The sequence below is a fragment of the Perognathus longimembris genome, chromosome 26 (assembly GCF_023159225.1).
Source record: "Perognathus longimembris pacificus isolate PPM17 chromosome 26, ASM2315922v1, whole genome shotgun sequence".
NCBI lineage: Eukaryota > Metazoa > Chordata > Mammalia > Rodentia > Heteromyidae > Perognathus > Perognathus longimembris.
In genome coordinates this window covers 8793831-8811578 of record NC_063186.1, presented here as the reverse complement: position 1 = coordinate 8811578, position 17748 = coordinate 8793831, and the positions used below count along the sequence as shown (strand labels likewise).

Here is a 17748-nt window from a genome sequence, read left to right as displayed (position 1 = left end):
AGTGCTCAGAGGGGGGGTCAACCCAGTCCTGTCACTTCCTAGGGATTGAAGAGGCCAGCCTGGGAAATGAGCTCAGACCTCTCCCATCTCCCCGCACCTCCACACATCTCAGATCAGTCCATCTGGCGTTCTGCCCACACGTGGGGTGCAGAACCACCGACCCTCCCCATGGGTAAACTGAGGCCAGGTGAAAGAACTGACCTATCCGGGAGTCATGTAGCAGGATTAGCTAAACCTGGGGGGGGGTGTGAGGGGGGAGAGAGGAGGAGGGAGGGATCCTAAAGCGGATGTCAAGTGGGCAAGAGATGCCCGAGTCACCCCCCCCCCCCCACCGCAGCCCGGATAAGGGGTGGGAGGGGAGGAAGGGCTTCCCACCCCGTCCCGCCTCTATTGGCTAAGGCGCCAGGGGCGGGGCGCAGCTGCCAGATGTTGGGGCGGCAGCAGGCAGGAGTGGAGAGCAAGGAAGAGGAGGAGGAGGAGGAGGAGGAGGGCGGGTGAGGGCGCCGCTGGCCGGCCAGCCCAGCCCTCCTGGACGCCCCGTTTCTTCCTTCGGGGAGGTGGTCGTGGGAGAGCTGGCAGGCCCCGCCGGAGGGGCTCGAGGCAGCGACATGCACAGCGCTCGGTTTGACAGCTTCCTGAGCCAGCTCCGCTGGGAACTGGTGAGACCTGGGGGTGGGTGTGGTCCGGAGATGTGGGGTGCTCGGGATGTGTGTGTGGGTACGTGCATGCGTGCGTGTGAGTGTGTGTGTGTGTGTGTGTTAGGGGTCTGTTCTCTGGGTGCTCACCCCAGGCCGGGATGGGGGCTGGGTGGCCAGGGTCCAGATGGCCCAGATGGCTCCCGAGTCGGGTTTCTGGACGGTTGGGAACTTCTGTGGGCATCAGGTAACAGCCACCCAGCTGGCCTTGCCGCTGGGGGAGGGAGGACTGGGCAGAGCTTCTTTTGGGGAGGGCTGGGTAGAAGGGGCGTACAAGGACCTAAGGAAATGCTGGGGCTTCCGTGGCCATCTCCCGTCCCTGGGGTCTGCCCGTGCCCCTCTTTCTCTTCCCCTCTGGTAGCAAGCACGCTTGTCTGGGGAAGGCAACTTTGGGGGGGGGGGATCTGTATTCCACCCCCACCCTCAGGCAGCCCAGGATACTTTCCCAACTCTGAGCAAGACTTACTCCCCGATGCAGGCCCGCAATCCTGCCTGCCTGCTTGCCCTGCTGGCGGGTGAGGACTTGCCCGGCCCTGCGTGCCGCAGCCTGCCGGACTGCCACCAGGTCGGTGGATAGGAGCCACACGCGCGCTCCCAGTGCCAGCGCCCCCGGGACTGGCCCTAGCGCTCACTTTCCCCCTTGCTACGCAGCCCACCAGGCCCTAGCAAGCCCTCCCGAGCTCTGTGCAGGCAGGAATGACAACACCCCCACACATACCCCCACCCCGTCACTTCTCTGTTTCTCTTCCTTTCAGTTGTGTGGCCGGGACACAGGCTCACCCACCATGCCAGGCCCCCACCAGCCAACCCCCAGAACGGACCCAGCTTTGCAGCCCAGACGCCAGCTCCGGGTGTCAGAGCCCTTGGAGGAGGACTCTGTCTGCTGTATGGAGGAGGAAGAGGAGGAGGAGGAGGCCGTGGTCATGGAAGACAGGGGTGCTGCTTTCGGAGGACCGAGGGATCATGCCTTAGACTGGGATTCTGGTTTCTCTGAAGTATCGGGGAGTACATGGCGAGAGGAAGAACAATCTGTGCTCCAGCGCCCGGCACCAGCAGTGCGGCCTCCCCCGAGCCAGCGCTTCTCAGTCATTGACCTCCCTCTGCCCAGCCGGGTACCTGCAGCCCGTGTACCCCCAGTCCATCGCCCGCGCCCCAAGTCCACTCCGGATGCCTGCCTAGAACACTGGCAGGGCCTGGAGGCAGAGGACTGGACAGCGGCCCTGCTCAACAGGGGTCGAAGCCGCCAGCCCCTGGTGCTGGGGGACAACTGCTTTGCCGATCTGGTCCACAACTGGATGGAACTGCCCGAGGCAGCAGGTGAAGGCAGCGATGGAGGTGTACCCCGCCTCCGGGCTCGGCCCCCCCAGTTCCTGCTCGGCCTCTCGGAGCAGCTGAGGCGCCGCCTGGCCAGGGCTCGGCGGGCCGCGGTGGCAGGAAAGCGGCTGTCCTGCCCACCTCGCGCGGAACCGGACCTGCCCGTGGACATCTCACGCTTTGCAGGCCTCATGAACTGTCGCAGCCGCCAGCCCATCATCTGCAATGACAGCAGCTACCTCTGACCCCGCCCTTCCAGCTGGGGACAATAAAGGTCTTTTTCTAGACTGGTGGCTCTAGACCTCTGAGGCCTGGGGACCCTGTCCCCCCCCCCCCAAACCCCTGGCCTGAGGAAGCATGGCCTAGCCATGCTAGGCGCGTGAATGCTCTCCTTTTCATAGGGCCTTTGTCTTGCCCCCATGGTAGACGCATGCGCAGTACCAACCCACAGCCTCTCACGGATCTTCACTTCCTTCGGAAGGCATTTATGGCGTGGCTGCCAGGGGCTCCCAAGGCAGAGCTAGGTGGTGGTTCGGACAGAGCTAGGTGGTGGTGGGGTGTTGGCTGCCTCCTGGCAGCTCGTAGTGCAGAGGTGGGAAGGCAGCATCCTCCTCTTCACCCTCACAGCTCAGCTCCAGGACCAGCACCCGCATCCCACGATCAGGCACCCGGCCGGTCACCTGCTGAACCAGTTCTGTCACCCTGGGATGGGGGGTGAAAGGGGGGTGGTGAGGGAAGATGGGGGTAAATGAGCAGAGGCGCATAGAGGACAAGCTGGCATATAGACGACACTGGGGGGGGGCGGGGCGGTGGGGGGTGAGGAGCCCTAGGGAGCCCCAACCAGGAGCAAGAGCAACTCAAGACAGGAAACATCTGAAACTATTTTAGGAGCAGCTGACTGGGCGGGCAGGAGGCAGGAAGCCATGCGTCTCTTGGGAGTGGGCTATGAAGTGGGGGGCGGGGTAGAGTGTAGGGGAGCCAGAGGGGCTCCCGAAGCCCTCGCCCCTCCCCCAGCCCATTTGCTGGCTCCATTTGGTGAAAGAAGGCTTCGGGAAGGTGTGAGAGGCCTCGACTGAGATGAGGAGGAAGAAGGGCTGTTGCTTCCGTAGCCTCCATCCATCTCCAGGCTCACCTCAGCGCCAGGCGCTGCGCCCGTTTTTCAGGTGCCCATCTTGCCGAATAGAGTTGTGCTGGGCCATGTAGCAGCATCCTCACCCTCAACCCATGTTGTTCCTAGAGAGATACAGGTCAGATGCCTGGGGGGACCCGGCTGTCCAGGGTCTAGGGGGGGGCCAGAGGGAGGGGTGTACAAATCACACCTGGAGACAGGCCAGCAGTGACTCCAGCGTCCTCTCGGGCTGCCCAGCAGGTACCGTCAGACGATCCCAACGGGTCCATGTCATGCCTTGAAACTTCAGGGGACATGTGTCGAGGGGGTGGGGGTGGGGTCAGCAATGGGAGATTTCTCCCCCAAACCCTGTTTCAATTATTCTCTGCACAGCCTTGCTGAGGGGAGGAGCTGGATTGGAGACAGGAAGCAGGAGAGGGGGGGGCAGCCTCTGGTCGAAGGTGGGATCTGAGCCCAGAGTCTCAGCCCCTTTTCAGCCCAGGCTGGGGCCAACACAGGAAATGGGACTCTGGGGCCCTGTACAGGGAGAGCAGACATCCATCACACGGACCACTGGGGGGGGGGGGCGCCAAAGGGGGTGGTGCTTCCTGAGGAAGCTGGAACAGAGCCGTTGGCAGCCTCCGATAAAGCTGCTTGTTCCTCAAATGAGATTCTGGGACCTTGCAGGGGAGAGGGGGGCGGGGGGGGCAGAGACACATTCTCCTTCCCTGTCCTTACTTCCAGAGGCTTAGAGTACTTATGAGCACACAAGCAAAGGGTACAGTGACCACCAGACTCTAATGGGCCCAGGGATCGCAGTAGAAACACCATTTCTAGAGACGTCCTTTTCCTGTCGACTTTACTTTCCTATTTGCAAAGTCTTGATGTTTGAAGGTAATAAGCAGCCAGAGACCCCAACAAGGGGGCCCTTACCAGTCCTTCAGAAAACATCCTGGGGTCAAGCCGAGACGAGGCTAGAGGCAAGATGGGGGTTCATCCCCTTCCTCCTTTATTCTATTGACAAAGGCAGTCTGTGTGCTGGTTAAGGGTGGGTCCTCTCACAAAGGGGTTCTGTGTATTGTGTCCAGAGGGACCCTAGGGCTACTGGGCAAAAGCTCAGGACCAGTCAGTGACCTCTGTCCGCTCCTCTGATGAAGGCATTTCCTCTACCCCCCCCCCCTCCATTCTACACCCCAAGGAAATGCCAACCATTGCAGAACCTGTGCACACAATCGGAGGCCTTCCCGGGCTTGCACGCATGCACAGGGACCCAGGGACATCCTCATGCGTACACATATACCCAAGCCATGTATACCCACACTAAAGAAGACTCTTGCACGCCATCTGGCACACAGATGTGCAAGCTTACCACACACCAGGGATGGTGCATTCATATGGGTGACAGAAACACAGGCGCCTAGGAGGCTGTAGACCTATATCTGTGGTGCCCAAACTCAGCATGGAGAGAGGGCCCTGCAAAGCTACACTCTGGGGGAAGGGGGGGCTGGGACCTTGGACTCTCTGTCCTACCCCTCTCTCCCTCTCCCTCACCTCCCTCTTAGGGACACTGCTTAGGAAGGAGGGGTCTGTGGGGGGAATGTCTGGCTCCACTAATGAGTTAAAGCTGTAGCTCCCCCAGACCCTGGACTGCACAGTTGTGTGTGTGTGTGTGTGTGTGTGTGTGTGTGCGTGTGTGTGTGTGTGTAGGGAATGGATGATGGCTACTTCCTGTGTCTGACAGCTCCCAGCCTGGCTTCCTCACAGAAAGGGGGGCGGGGGCGGTGGTGGTGGCTAGAGGGAGGCCGGAGGACTCCCCCACAGTCTGGTGGCAGAAAAGAGAGCCCACAGCTACCGAGGGGCCTGATTCACTGGGTGGGTGCAGGGAAAAACCAAGACTAGTAGAGGTAGGGGGTAGGGTATAGGGTATGAAGAACTCACCATTTGGATGGTCGGGGCGGGAGGAACGAATCGGGTGAAGTAGTTTTCAGCCAGGCGCAGGTAACTGTGGCGGAAGGCCCGGAGGGGGCGTGGCCCACCCACTACCTTATACAGCTCCAGGCCCAGCAGGCCGGCCACAGCCGCTGTACTGGTGGCAATGGCTGGAATAATCGCCCCCACAATTCGCTTGCTCTGCCAACGATAGGGGGGTTGATCTAGAGCTAGAGTGTGGCACCCCCCCCACCCCCTCCCCCCACACTTCTAAGACTCCCAAGGAGGGAGATTACCTGGGCACGGTTGGCCGGTAGGATCCCATAGTTCTGAGATCTCAGATTAGCTGCTGCTGTCATAAAGTCCACATGAAAGTTGCTGTCATCATCCTGTAAGGCCCAAATTACAGTAGTGTTCACGTGGAAGCAGTGCCAAGTGTATGGCTTTGTGCGGGTCTTTGCACAGGTCTATAGATGGTTCGGCCTCTCCCTGTCCCCTCCCCGCCCCCCTTCATCCCAGTGAGGCTGAGGTTCAAGGAGGGTGAGCTGCTTCCTCTTAAGCTGGCTAATGCTGCTCTCCACCCCACCACCTTTCCAGCCCAAGTCACCTTCTCGAACAGCAGAGGCTTCAGGGGAGGGCCCTGGCTCCAGACTTCCAGAGCCTTCTGTAGTTCTTTCAACTGCTCAGAACCTGTCATGGGAAGGAGTATTAGAGAAATCTGTAGTCCCTAATCTCCTGAACTCTTCCTGTCATTTAAAACTCCTTTATCAAATCAAGGAACCCCTAACTTTTTTTTTTTTAATGCCAGTTCTGGGGCATGAACTCAGGGCCTGGATGTTACCCTAGAACTCGCTCGCCCTCCCTCCCTCCCTCCCTCCCTCCCTCCCTCCCTCCCTCCCTCCCTCCCTCCTTCCTTCCTTCCTTCCTTCCTTCCTTCCTTCCTTCCTTCCTTCCGTCCCTCCCTCACTGCCAGTTCAGGGGCTTGAACTCAGGGCCTGGGTGCTATCCTGGAGCTTTTTCTTTCTTTGTTTCTTTCTTTTCTTTCTTTCTTTTTTCACTCTCTCTCTTTCTTTTTTTTAACTGGTCCTAGGGCTTGAACTCAGGGCCTGGGTGCTATCCCTGAGCTCTTTCACTCAAGGTTAGCACTCTACTACCACTTGAGCCACAGCTCCACTTCCAGTTTTCTGGTGGTACATTAGAGATAAGACTCTCAAGGATTTTCCTGCCTGTGTAGACTTCGAACTGGAATCCTCCATCTCAGCCTCCTAAGTTCCTAGGATGACAAACGTGGGTCACCAGCACCTGGTAAGCCCCTCTAATTGAGCCCCTACCTCACCCATGTGTGCATGTGCACACACCTACGTGTCTGTCCTCACTAGAGGCCGTAGCCAGGCATATTCCAGTACTTTTTATTTTCCCTCTGAGACTTTTCCAAGAGAACTATAACATGGCATATGCAGCAAGGAGAAGACTCCCTGAGGACCTGAAAATGTGGCTAAAGCCAGAGAGAAGCAAGGTAAGAGGGTCTTAAATGTAGTAAGTTGGGTAGAAGACACTGTAGTTCATCTTCTGCAGCAGAGGCTGAAGGTAGAATCATGAATCATGTTATTTAGTGGGTTTAGTGGGGGGGGGGGCCCCGCAGGGCCAGGGGCCTCACCAAACTCAGCAGGAGCCCAAGCCAGCCTTAGGTTATTAGCAGAGATAGGGTTCAGTTGTTGAGGGTCAGGCTGTAGCAGCAATTTCAGCAGTTCCTTGAGGGCAGTCTGGTCGGATGAGCCAGGTAGTTCATGCATCTGGGCATACAAGTTAGCAGCGGCCAGCACATAGAGGAGGTGCATGTCCTGCAGTCAGAGCAAGAGCAGGGCAGAGGTGTAAGTAAGTATGCATGGATTGCATTGAGCTAAAGTTCATTGTCCATCTGACTGCCTGACTGCCTCAGGTATGGACACCCACATGTGCACAAACGGGGCCCTCACTCAGCACCTGTGCATTTAGTGGTGTGTGTGTGTGTGTGTGTGTGTGTGTGTGTGTGGACTCTGGGACTTTTGGACTCAAGGCATGGTTTCTGTCTCTGAGCTTTTGTCCTCAAGGATCTATCATTTGAGCCATAACTCTACTTTTGGCTTTTTGGTGGAGAGAAGAGTCTCACAGCCTTTCCTGCCTGGGCTGGCTTTGAACCATGATCCTCAGATCTCAGCCTCCTGAGTGGCTAAGATTATAGGCATGAGCCACCAGTGCCTGACAGTATCTGTAGTGAATTTCTGTGGATTAGACTTCTGCCGAGAGGAGCCCCATCTCTATCTCTGGGGTCCTGAAGGGGACCTCACTCACTTGGGTAGCATCAAACTCCAGGGGCTGAGGACATTGTCTGGATCCTGACCAGAATGGAGTTCCATCCTCAAGTACCTGGGGAAAGAGAGATTTCTGGGTAGAGTTTGGGCATTTGGAACCCTCAGCTCAGCAACCCCCCCCCCATCCCTTATTCGCTCACTTTATCAGGTGGGAAGTGCTGTCGCAGTTGGATGATGTCATAACGGAAACACAATTGCCAGTGGCCAAGGGCCCACAGCACACAGTCTTGCCAGGTCTGTGGGCGCGCTCTCAGGACCCCCAGAACCTGCTGCAGGGAGGTCAGTATCGGTTGCCCATCCATGTCTGCAAGGGGAGTGCGTGCCCTGTGGGGAAGAGGAGGAAGACGTCTGAGGTGGAGCTTTGTGCTTGGGAGGCCTGGATTTCCCATCCACCTCTGTTGGGTGTCCTTACTGTCGATAGTGGTTGATGGTCTCTGCAGATAATCGGAAAAGTCCCTCGAATGTATCCCGAGCCCACTGTGGATGAGTGGATGTTAGATGAAGGCCCCCCCCCCCCCGCAGTTGAGGGCTCGGTGGGGTGGGGTGCACTCACTTGCAGGGTATGCTCGAATGTGCTGGGGTGGTAACGGAGAGTACAGACAGGGTAGGGGCCCTCCTCGGAAGCTGCTTCTGAGGCAGGGCCGTTGTAGGTCTCCGTGACATGCGGAACATACACTGAGGCACTGCCGTGGGTGCCCTGGGTGCCTGCCTCCAGCAGCGGTTTCAGATAGTGGGTGCATCGAGTAGCCACATAGTGTCCTAGCCAAAGGAGGGAGGGAGGTCAGGAGTGAGGCTGGCCAACAGCCTTGGACAGGATGAGCTGCAAGTCAAGCACTCACGGGCCTGGAAACTATCCAGGGCAGCGACCACGCCATCCACGCGAGAGAAGAAATGGTCCCCATAAATGTGCTCTGTGGTGGGATCCAGGGGGTGGGTGAGTGGAGTCACTCGTAAGCCTGGGTTCAGATTGCAGGCAGCTGCTGCAGCGACTTCTGCCTTGGGCCTCTGGAAAGAAAAAGATGAAAATCTGGGGTAGGGGAGCATTCTGAGAAGAAAGTCTACAACACACGAGTATGGGAATGGCCATCACGCACCCCAATATCCTGTGGCCTGAAGAGGAACTGACGACTGAGGTTGGAGCGCTCTATGTGGTCCAGGTCAGCGACAGTCACACCTCCACCGTCCCCTGCTCCCAGGCCTACGAGGGCGAAGCCTTTGAGCATCTCACACCCGATGGCACCGGCACCCACCTGCTGGCAGAAGAACCCTTAGCCAGGGCTGGCAAAGTGGCTTAGCGGTAGAGTGCCTGCCTAGCATGCATGAGGCCCTGGGTTCGATTCCTCAGCACCCCATACACAGAAAAAGCCAGAGGTGGCGCTGTGGCTCAAGTGGCAGAGTGCTAGCCTTGAGCAAAAAGAAGCCAGGGATGGTGCTCAGGCCCTGAGTTCAAGCCCCAGGACTGGCCAAAAGAGGAAGAAGAAAAGGGAGGAGGAGGAGGAGGAGGAAGAGGAGAATCATTAGCTAGGGAGTTTGTCATGGTCCTCCCACCCTCACCCCACAGCTTACCAAGAGGTAATTCTGGCAGCTCAGTCTGTCCTGAAAATGAGATCCAAACACTACGATCTGTCCATCGTAGCAGCAGCCTCTCTGCAGAGCAGACAGACAGAAGTCAGTGGTGGCTGCTGCCTCCATGAGTTTGAATCAGGACCTTGGGATCATTCCACTTGTTTCCCCCCTCGCCTCTTTACTCTAGACTCTCACCGGGGCACATTCTTCAGGACTGAGAAGCCCCCCATCTTCTGGAAGACAATCAAGGGCATCAAAGTAGAACCACTGGTCCAGGGGCATGAATTTCTTGGAGATTGCCTAGGAACAGCCCTTCAGTAAGAGGCCTTCTGCCAGTGCCAAAGCCAGGAAGTGTGCTGGAGCGCTAACCTTGAGCACAAAAGCTCAGGGACAGCTCCCAGGACCAGCACAAAGCAGGGTGTGTGGGGAACCATTGTCTTAAGGCTTAAGGCTCACTAGAACAGGGGCCGGGAATCTGGCCTAGTAGTAGAGTGCTTGCCTCCCATACATGAAGCCCTGGGTTCGATCCCACAGTGGGACTAGACTCCAGCCGAAGGCTGCATCCTAGGTCAGGATGAAGACTCTAGGGCTGCCAGTCTGGCAACTGGGGTACTCTCTGATACACCCCTCCCTACTCCTTTTCCCCTTCTCTTCCTGCACCCACCTTCAGGACTTCCTGGGCAGTCACTGCTCCCAGAAAGGCTGCCATGGGGCTCAAAAGGCCAGCACTACTCAGGGCAACCGTCCGCAGTAGAGTCTCATCCAATCGCGCTTCATCCGTCCCTTTTAGGGGTTCCAGGGCCTGAGCCAAGGTCACCACCGTCTCTGCGTCAGTCTGTGGAGCAAGATCATGGACGTGGCAGCCGCAGCCTGAGTTCTACCCCCTACTCAAAACTTTCAGGTAGCCACACAGCTTGTTCCATAGGAGAAAGAGCAGAAGTCCTAAGTGGGATGGCCTGGTACAGTTAGCAGCCTGGAAAAGCCCCACCAGAGATGCGCAGTACCAGATAGAGTCCTCCCCACCCCCCTGCTCCCCAATTTGGATACAGCTTCCATCTGAGCCTTAAGACAATGGTTCCCCACCCACCCCTCTTTGTGCTGGTCCTGGGAGCTATCCCTGAGCTTTTGTGCTCAAGGTTAGCGCTCCAGCCCTTGAATGATGAGTCCATTTCCTTCTTTCTGGTGAGTAATTGGAGATAAGAGTCTCATGGACATTCCTGTCTGGGCTGGCTTTCTACTGCAGTCTTCAGATCTAAGCCTCCTGAGTAGCTAGGATTACAGGCAGGCGTGAGCCATTGGCAGGCGATCAGCTTCTCCCCCCTCCCCTCCCTCTCTCATTGAGAAACTGCATGTGGGATTCCACTTTGGATCTGTGAATGACTGTCGACATGACATAATACTCCACTAAGACAGAGGCTGGGCTGGTGCAACCAGGCTACTACTCACTGGACTCCAGGGTTGGGGCAACCGGCCATACAAGTGCTGGAACTCATGCAGGGCACGAAAGGCCTGATGCAGGCAGTGGGCTCGGTGGGCATCCTGGGCCACCACGCGGGGCTGGAGTAAGGCTCTGTCCAGGGGCTCCTGTAGGCGACACCTGGCTCAGGGTCAAGTCCAGAACGCAGTGGGGCCCATCAAAGCCCCCGAGTGCTCCCAACTCAGCCGCACTTGCACTTACATGTCTCACGATCTTGGATCTCTTGACTTCAGTGAGAGTCCCACCACTCAAATAATGGGAGAAAGCAGCTGTGTCCCCGATCTCCAAGGACCCATCCTCTGGGGGAAATCCATTCCAGTAAATCATGCCCTCTAAAGTCGAGTAGTTCCCCTCCTGTCTTAACACCTCTCTTCCAGACTTTGCTGCACCCTGGGAAGGTAGGAGGGAGCACCCACCCCCAAGGGCCAGGTTTAATTCATCCCTAGTGAGGAGATGGGCATGGACATGGGGGTTGCAGTGGGGTTGGCTTACTCTGTACACGGATAGACCGGCAGCCACCATTGAGCTCCACCATCCCTTTGATGTCTGAGAAAACTACCAAGTCCCCATCACAGAAGGAGTGTCCGTCATCCTTATTTCTCAGAGTGACAATGCCGGGGGATCCCTGGAGGATAGGTAGCTTGGTTCAAGGTTGGGTGCTACAGGTCGTGGGACCCTTCAATGGACAGTGGGTAAATGGCCACCACCTCAGTGCTCACCTGGGAGATATCCCGGATGGCTGCTGTCAGGGGTTCAGCCTCCGTAGGGTCCTGCACCGTGAAGTCCTCACCGAAATCACAAAAGAGCTGCCTACATACAAGGGGGTGGGAAGGGGGCACGGAGTGTTCTCATAGGTTGAAATTCATGACAAAAGACCCTAGAACATGGGCTGGGGATATAGCCTAGTGGCAAGAGTGCCTGCCTCGGATACACGAGGCCCTAGGTTCGGTTCCCCAGCACCACATATACAGAAAACGGCCAGAAGTGGCGCTGTGGCTCAAGTGGCAGAGTGCTAGCCTTGAGCGGGAAGAAGCCAGGGACAGTGCTCAGGCCCTGAGTCCAAGGCCCAGGACTGGCCAAAAAAAAAAAAAAAAAAGACCCTAGAACAGGGTCTGGGAATTTGGCCTAGTGGTAGAGTGCTTGCCTCGCATACATGAAGCCCTGGGTTCGATTCCTCAGCACCACATATATAGAAAAAGCCGGAAGTGGCGCTGTGGCTCAGGTGCCTTGAGCACAAAGAAGCCAGGGACGGCGCTCAGGCCCTGAGTTCAAGCCCCAGGACTGGCAGGACTGGCTAAATTGGGAAAGGAATTCTAGAAAGGGACAGGTCTGAGTCCAGGGTACTAGCAGTAACTTGGAGTAGGTAGTAAAACACTGGGAAACATTGCTGGCTGTGATGTGGTAGGCTGGGCAGGCAGTCTTACCCCACAAGCCCCCGGGTGTCAGCCACCAGAAAGCAGATCCCAAGGGTGTGGCACAACTTGCCCACCTTCAGTTGCTCTTCCAGTTTTGAGGCAGTCAGCACCACCACCTGAGTACAACACCCCCAGTCAGCAGGGCCAGGACGCGGCAGGGCCAGGGCTCAGCCCTGCCTGCCATGGAAGGCAAGAGAGAAGGGACTGGGCTAGCCTGGAGAGCTAAAGGGGGCATGGGGACAGAGGAACTACCTGGAAGCCTAGAAGGATGTCCTCAGTAATGTCCCCTGGGTGGATGGAGATTTGCACAGCTTCATTGAGCTGAGTTAACCGTGCTTGAGTGACTTCCGCTCTGTTCCTTCCCAAATCCTCCTCGGAGAGGAAACACTTAAGGAGAGACCCAATATAGCCTGAGTAGAGAGATGTACACACACACACACACACACACACACACACACACACACACACACACCCCTGCCACTTTGACTCTGCCCCCCACTCGAGTCTGGGAACCTACAACCTCCCTCCTTACCTGAGAAGCCAGGTCAGACCAACAGGTGGCCTGGGGGTCATGCAGAGTCAGACTGCCCACACCCATCAGGACCAGATTCTTGGCCACCTCAGCCCCTAGTCCCTGTAAGCCAGAAAGCAAGACCTTGGCTGCCCGAATCCTCTGCATGGCAGGTAGACCCAGCACATACCTGAGGATGGGAAACAGGAAGGCAGATAGATAAGACGTCTGCAGGTTATCCCATTTCTTCCCCCTCCCTCCAAGACTCACAGTTGCCTGGAGTACCGCTCCTCATCCAGCAACTTCGGGCATTCTGGATCCTTCATTCTCAGGCTCTGTGCTGGTAATAAGACCACGGGGCTCACAGCTATGGTCTGTGTGTGTCAAGGTACAAAATCCAGAGGAAGGAAAGCAGAGCAGCGGGCCACAGCCCTTCCCCCCCCCGGCTCCTCTGTCAGTTCAGGAAACCAAAAGTGAAAGCTAACTTGGATGCAGCTCCCGGCACTGACTCCAAATAAGTCAGATGCCTGCCAGCCTAGAGCCAGGTGCATCTGCATTTTATCTCCCTACCCCCCCCCCCCCCCCCCCCCCCGCAATCCTAAACTGCCAGAGTGGTTGGACCTGAGGGTGGGAGACAGGGAACAGAGAGAAGGATAAACGAAAGGGGGCGGGGAAAAGGGAGGCACAGAAACGGAGGGAGGAAGGGTGAGGAAATACTGTCATGGTACACAGTAGACACTGTTAAAAATGAACTGTGCCAATGGAAACCAGAGTGTCTTTTTCCCTTGGTTTCTTTTTTTTTCCCTTCTTTTCTTGTTGTCTTATTCATTTATGTGCCTTTGGGAGGGCAAAAGGAGCACAAACAAAGGGACAAAGGGCGAACAAATGGTAGCAGTGGTACTCACTAGACACTATGTGGAAAATGAACTCTGAGGATGGGAAGGGAAAACTGGGAGATGGAGGGAAGTGGTGACATTGTCCACAAAGAAATATACTCATTGTCTGACTTAGGAAGCTGTAACTCTCCTTTATAATGATTTTATAAAAATAAAAGTTGCTGGGGGGCAGGGGATAGGGGAACATTGTCCCAGAAGTGTGATACTCATGGTCTGATTTAATTTGTACAACTCCTTAGTAATGATAAATAAAAATAGAAGGATATCTGTCTTTATTTTCAAAACTTTTGTTTTGAAATAACTGTTAGACCCACAAGAAATTTTTTAAAAGAGTACCCTTTCTAGGTATTTTTTTTGGGGGGTGGTGGCGTTTTTCCCCTTAGGAACTTCTGGCCAGTTTGCTTAGGAAGTGGGGAGTGGATCATAGCTAAACATAAAACAATAGCTAAACCAAGGGCTGCCATATGGTTTTTGTTGTGTTTTAACAAAGTGTGGTAACATTCACAAAAGGGAAGTAACCAATTTAGGGGCTGGGGATTCAGTTCAATGATAATGTGCCTAGCATGCGTGAGGTCCTAGGTTCAATCCCTGGCAATGCCAAAAAAAAACAAACAAACTATGTTAAACAGCTCAGCATCATTTAGTAAAGCCACTATCCCTCTCCAGTTGCAAAATGTTTCATGATTCCAGAAGAAAATTCCAAGGACATTTTATTATTTATTTAGTGCTGGTATTGGGCTACCTCATGCTCTTAAATTGTTGTTGTTGGTTTTTGTTTTTGTTTTCCTCTCAAGGATGGTGCTTAACCACTTTGATCCACCCTCTACTTTTGGCCCTTTGGTTGAATAATTGGAGATAAAGTCTCATGGACTTTTCTGCCCAGGCTGGCATTGAACTGCCATCCTCAGATCTCAGCTTCCTGAGTAGCCAGGAAGACAGGTGTGAGCCACAGGCACCCAGTTCATTTTTCTCTTCAGGTTACCAGCTCAGTTAGCTCTACTAATGATAGATTAAAAAGTTGGCAAGAAGATCCCTCTTGAGGGAACCCCTTTATTGTAACTGTGCCAATAGAACAAACAAACAATAGCAACAACCTGAACAGTATTGGGGGCAGAATCAGTGAATGTGAATAGCACCTGCTCAGGAAAAAGGCTAGAGATGAGTGAAAATCTGGTAGGGAAAGAAAGCTCCAGGCACTCAGGAAGGAAGGCAGGGATAGCACCTGGAAGAAACCTTGAAGGGAAAGATGCCAAGCCGAGCTGCATGAAGATAATACTGGAGGAGGAAAAGAAAGCCGAGTCAAGTACTTGCAAGCGAGGTGCTAGTGCCTCACACCTGTCATCCTAGCTACTCAGGAGGCTGAGATCTGAGGACTGAGGTTCAAAGTCCAGCCCAGACAGGAGAGGCTGTTGACTCTTATCTCCCACTAACCACCAGAAAATTGGAAGTAGAGCTGTGGCTCAGAGTGGTAGGGTGCTAGCCTTGAGCAAAAGAGCTCAGGTCCCGAGTTCAAGCCCCGTAACTGACCAAAAAAAAAAAAAAAAAAAAAGTACTTGCAGAGGAACAAAGTCTTATCTCCAACTAGGGTAAAGGTGGAGAGGATAACTCTTCTTTCCTGCAGGAACATGTTCATCCAAGTCAGAAATAGAGGTATTTCTCTGTGTGTGACAGTACTGGCACTTGACCTTAGGGCCTCACACTCTTGTTTAGCTTTCTTGCTCATGGTCAGTGCTCTACCACTTGACTTATGCCTCTAGTCTAGCATTTTGCTGGTTCATTGGAGATGAGATGGAGTCTTGCAGATTTTTCTGTCCCAACAGCTAGCTTCAAACTTCAAACCATTGTCCCCCAAGTCTTAGCTTCCTGAGTAGCTAGGCTTAAAACAGATGCATTTGATCTGTCAAGGTATCAAGATATGTGACCAGGAAATCAGCGCAGCTATCTTATTTCAGTCCTTGTGTCTGAAGTGTGAGGAAGGCAGGCAAGATGCAAAATCAGTGAAATTGGTAGCAATGTTTATTAGAAAGGATATACACTTTCAAGCGACTGAAAGTAGGCCATCTCTAGAGTAAAAATGATCTACTCCGTGATTTTATCAGGTAAGAGTGGCAAATTTTGTCAAATGCCTTTTCTCTATCAGCTCAGATGAACATGTGGTTTTTCTCCATTTTATTTTATTTTTTTTTTTTTTTTAAATTTTTTTTTTATTATCAATTGAACATAAATTTTTTTTTTTTTACAAGGTGCTGTGCAAAGAGGGTGCAGTTACATAGTAGGGCATTGTGTACATTTCTTGTGATATCTTACAACCTGTTTTCCCATCCCTTTTCTCCATTTTATTAATGATACAACTTGTTCTACCTACATTGGGCTACCTTTGCATTCTTAAACTAAAACTTTGCTGGTCATAGGGTAAAATCCTTTTCACATGCTGTTGGGGGACTGGGAATATGACCTAGTGGTAAGGTGCTCACCTCGTATACATGAAGCCCTGGGTTCGATTCCTCAGCACCACATATATAGACAAAAAGCCGGAAGTGGTGCTGTGGCTCAAGAGGTAGAGTGCTAGCCTTGAGCAAAAAGAAGCCAGGGACTCAGGCCCTGAGTCCATGCCCCAGGACTGGCAACAAAAACAAAACAAACACACATGCTGTTGGATTTAGTGGCTAATATTTTGTTGAGGGCTTTTGCAATTGGTATAGAACTGGGCCTCATAAAATTAACTAAGAAGCATTCTGTCCTCCCCCCCCCCCCCATCGGTTGTGGGGCTTGAACCCTGGGCCTAGGTGCTGTCCCTGAGCTCTTCAGCTCAAGGCTACTATTCTACCACTTTGAGCCACAGCGACACATCCAGTTTTCTGGTGGTCAATTGGAGAGAAGAGTCTCATAGACTTTCCTGCCCAGGCTGGCTTTGAACCTCGATCCTCAGATCTCAGCTTCCTGAGTAGCTAGGATTACAGGCATGAGCCACCAGCACCCAGCGCATTCTATATTCTAGATTTTTGGAAGAAATTGAGAAAAATAGTGTTTTGTTAACACGTTTTATAGAATAACCAATAAAGCAAATGGAAGGTTTTCTCATTACTGATTAAACCTATTTACTACTTATAGGTCTATTCAGATTTCTTCTTGTGTCAGTTTATTAGTCTGTGTTTCAAAGAGCTTATCTATTTAATTAGGTTGTATGATTTGTTGGCATACATATTAATCCTTTGGGGTTTTGTGCCAGTACTGGGACTTGAACTCAAGGACTAGGTGTTATCTCTTAGCTTTTTCACTCAAGGTTGGTGTTCTACCACTTGAGCCACATCTCCACTTCTGGCTTCTTAATGGTTAATGTGTCCAAACTGGCTTTGAACCACAATCTTCAGGTCTCAGCCTCCTGAGTACGCAGGATTAGCTAGCCACCAGTGTGTGAGCCACCAGCACCTAGCTAATTGTTTTCTTACTGTTGAATGTGCTATAAATGTCAGGCTAGAATGTGGCTTAGTGGTAGAGCACTTGCTTAGTATGCATGAAGCCCCAAGTTTGATTCCTCAGTACCACATACACAGAAAAAGCTGGAAGTGTGACTCAAGTGGTAGAGTGCTAGTCTTGAGCAAAAGAAGCTCAGCAAGTGTTCACACCCTCAGTTCAAGCCCCGGGACTGGCAAAAAAAAAGAAACGTCAGGCACTCTCATCAGTGTGAACAGCCGAGTATACTTAGAAAAACTAACACCAGTAGAGCATCTCTAGGAGACAAAATCTTATAGGAGCAAATCATGCAGTGTATGACTACATTTTGGGCCTATGTTTTGCAGTTTTCTCTCAAACTGTTTTTTTTTTTTTTTTAACGATGTCTTAATATCTTTCACACAGCAGGAAGATTTTTTTTTTTTAATTTCCTTTTGGTGATGAGGACTGAACCAAAGGTCAGATTTATTTCTGGTACTGGGGCTTCAATTTGGGACCTAGGAACTGTCCTTAGCTTTTTTGCTTTACTTGAGGCCCAACTGCACTCAGCTTATTAATTAGAGATGAGTCTCAAAGACTTTCTTGCCTGGGTTGGCTTCCAACTGTGATCCTTACATCTCAGCTTCCTGAGTAGATAGGATTATAGGCATAAACTACCAGTATCTGGCTTAAAGCTTTAATTTTAATAAAAATGACATCATTTTTCTCGTGGGTCATGATATGGTGTAATATCAAAACAGTTACTGCCAAACCCAAGATAACATACACACTGTCTTCTATGTTCTCTTCCAGTAGTTTTGTATGTGACAGGTCTATGATCCATTTTGAATTTTTATGAAAGATCTAATACGTCTAGACTTTTTTTTTTTGCATATAGATGTCTAATTGTTTTGACAACATTTTTTGAAAAGGCTAGCCTTTTCCCAAATGAAAATTGCCTTTATTCTTTTGTCAAAGACCAGATGACTACATTTGTATGGATCTATTTTGGGGCTGTATTTGTTCCATTGACTTTTTTTTTTTGAGACACGAT

General features: G+C 52.9%; 2 protein-coding genes across 3 annotated transcripts; one reads left to right on the top strand and one right to left on the bottom strand.

Annotated features, from left to right (window-relative positions):
- Positions 1-218: 218 nt before the first annotated feature.
- Positions 219-2372, top strand: Inka1 (inka box actin regulator 1). Of its 2 annotated transcripts, none has more exons than XM_048334859.1 (2): positions 219-659; positions 1451-2372. In XM_048334859.1, the coding sequence occupies exons 1-2, from the start codon at positions 609-611 to the stop codon at positions 2252-2254; spliced, it is 855 nt and encodes a 284-aa protein (XP_048190816.1). In that variant the 5' UTR covers positions 219-608; the 3' UTR covers positions 2255-2372. The 2 variants fall into 2 exon arrangements, with proteins under 2 accessions (XP_048190816.1, XP_048190815.1); XM_048334858.1 differs by lacking the exon at positions 219-659 and adding an exon at positions 716-1260.
- A 43-nt stretch (positions 2373-2415) lies between these two features.
- On the bottom strand, positions 2416-12800 carry Uba7 (ubiquitin like modifier activating enzyme 7). The gene is made up of 24 exons (XM_048334807.1): positions 12637-12800; positions 12388-12556; positions 12108-12242; positions 11865-11971; positions 11160-11250; positions 10933-11065; positions 10642-10739; positions 10410-10547; positions 9628-9798; positions 9159-9263; positions 8964-9044; positions 8492-8647; positions 8237-8402; positions 7951-8156; positions 7810-7874; positions 7538-7721; positions 7378-7452; positions 6704-6887; positions 5654-5736; positions 5343-5435; positions 5056-5247; positions 3329-3421; positions 3142-3242; positions 2416-2711 (listed from the first exon to the last, which is right to left on the bottom strand). Exons 1-24 carry the CDS (start codon positions 12690-12692, stop codon positions 2552-2554), a joined length of 3042 nt encoding a protein of 1013 aa, XP_048190764.1. The 5' UTR covers positions 12693-12800; the 3' UTR covers positions 2416-2551.
- Between the last annotated feature and the right edge of the window lie 4948 nt (positions 12801-17748).

Bases quoted from the DNA above. Each gene is read 5' to 3' on its own strand.
- Inka1 (XM_048334858.1), top strand. From the start codon at position 1,168: ATGCAGGCCCGCAATCCTGCCTGCCTGCTTGCCCTGCTGGCGGGTGAG. The intron at 1,261-1,450 runs GTCGGTGGATAG...TCTTCCTTTCAG, and splicing joins GCCTGCCGGACTGCCACCAG to TTGTGTGGCCGGGACACAGG.
- Uba7 (XM_048334807.1), bottom strand. From the start codon at position 12,692: ATGAAGGATCCAGAATGCCCGAAGTTGCTGGATGAGGAGCGGTACTCC. The intron at 11,972-12,107 runs GTAGTTCCTCTG...TGTTGTACTCAG, and splicing joins ACATCCTTCTAGGCTTCCAG to GTGGTGGTGCTGACTGCCTC. The intron at 7,722-7,809 runs GTAAGGACACCC...TCTTCCCCACAG, and splicing joins ACCATCAACCACTATCGACA to GGCACGCACTCCCCTTGCAG.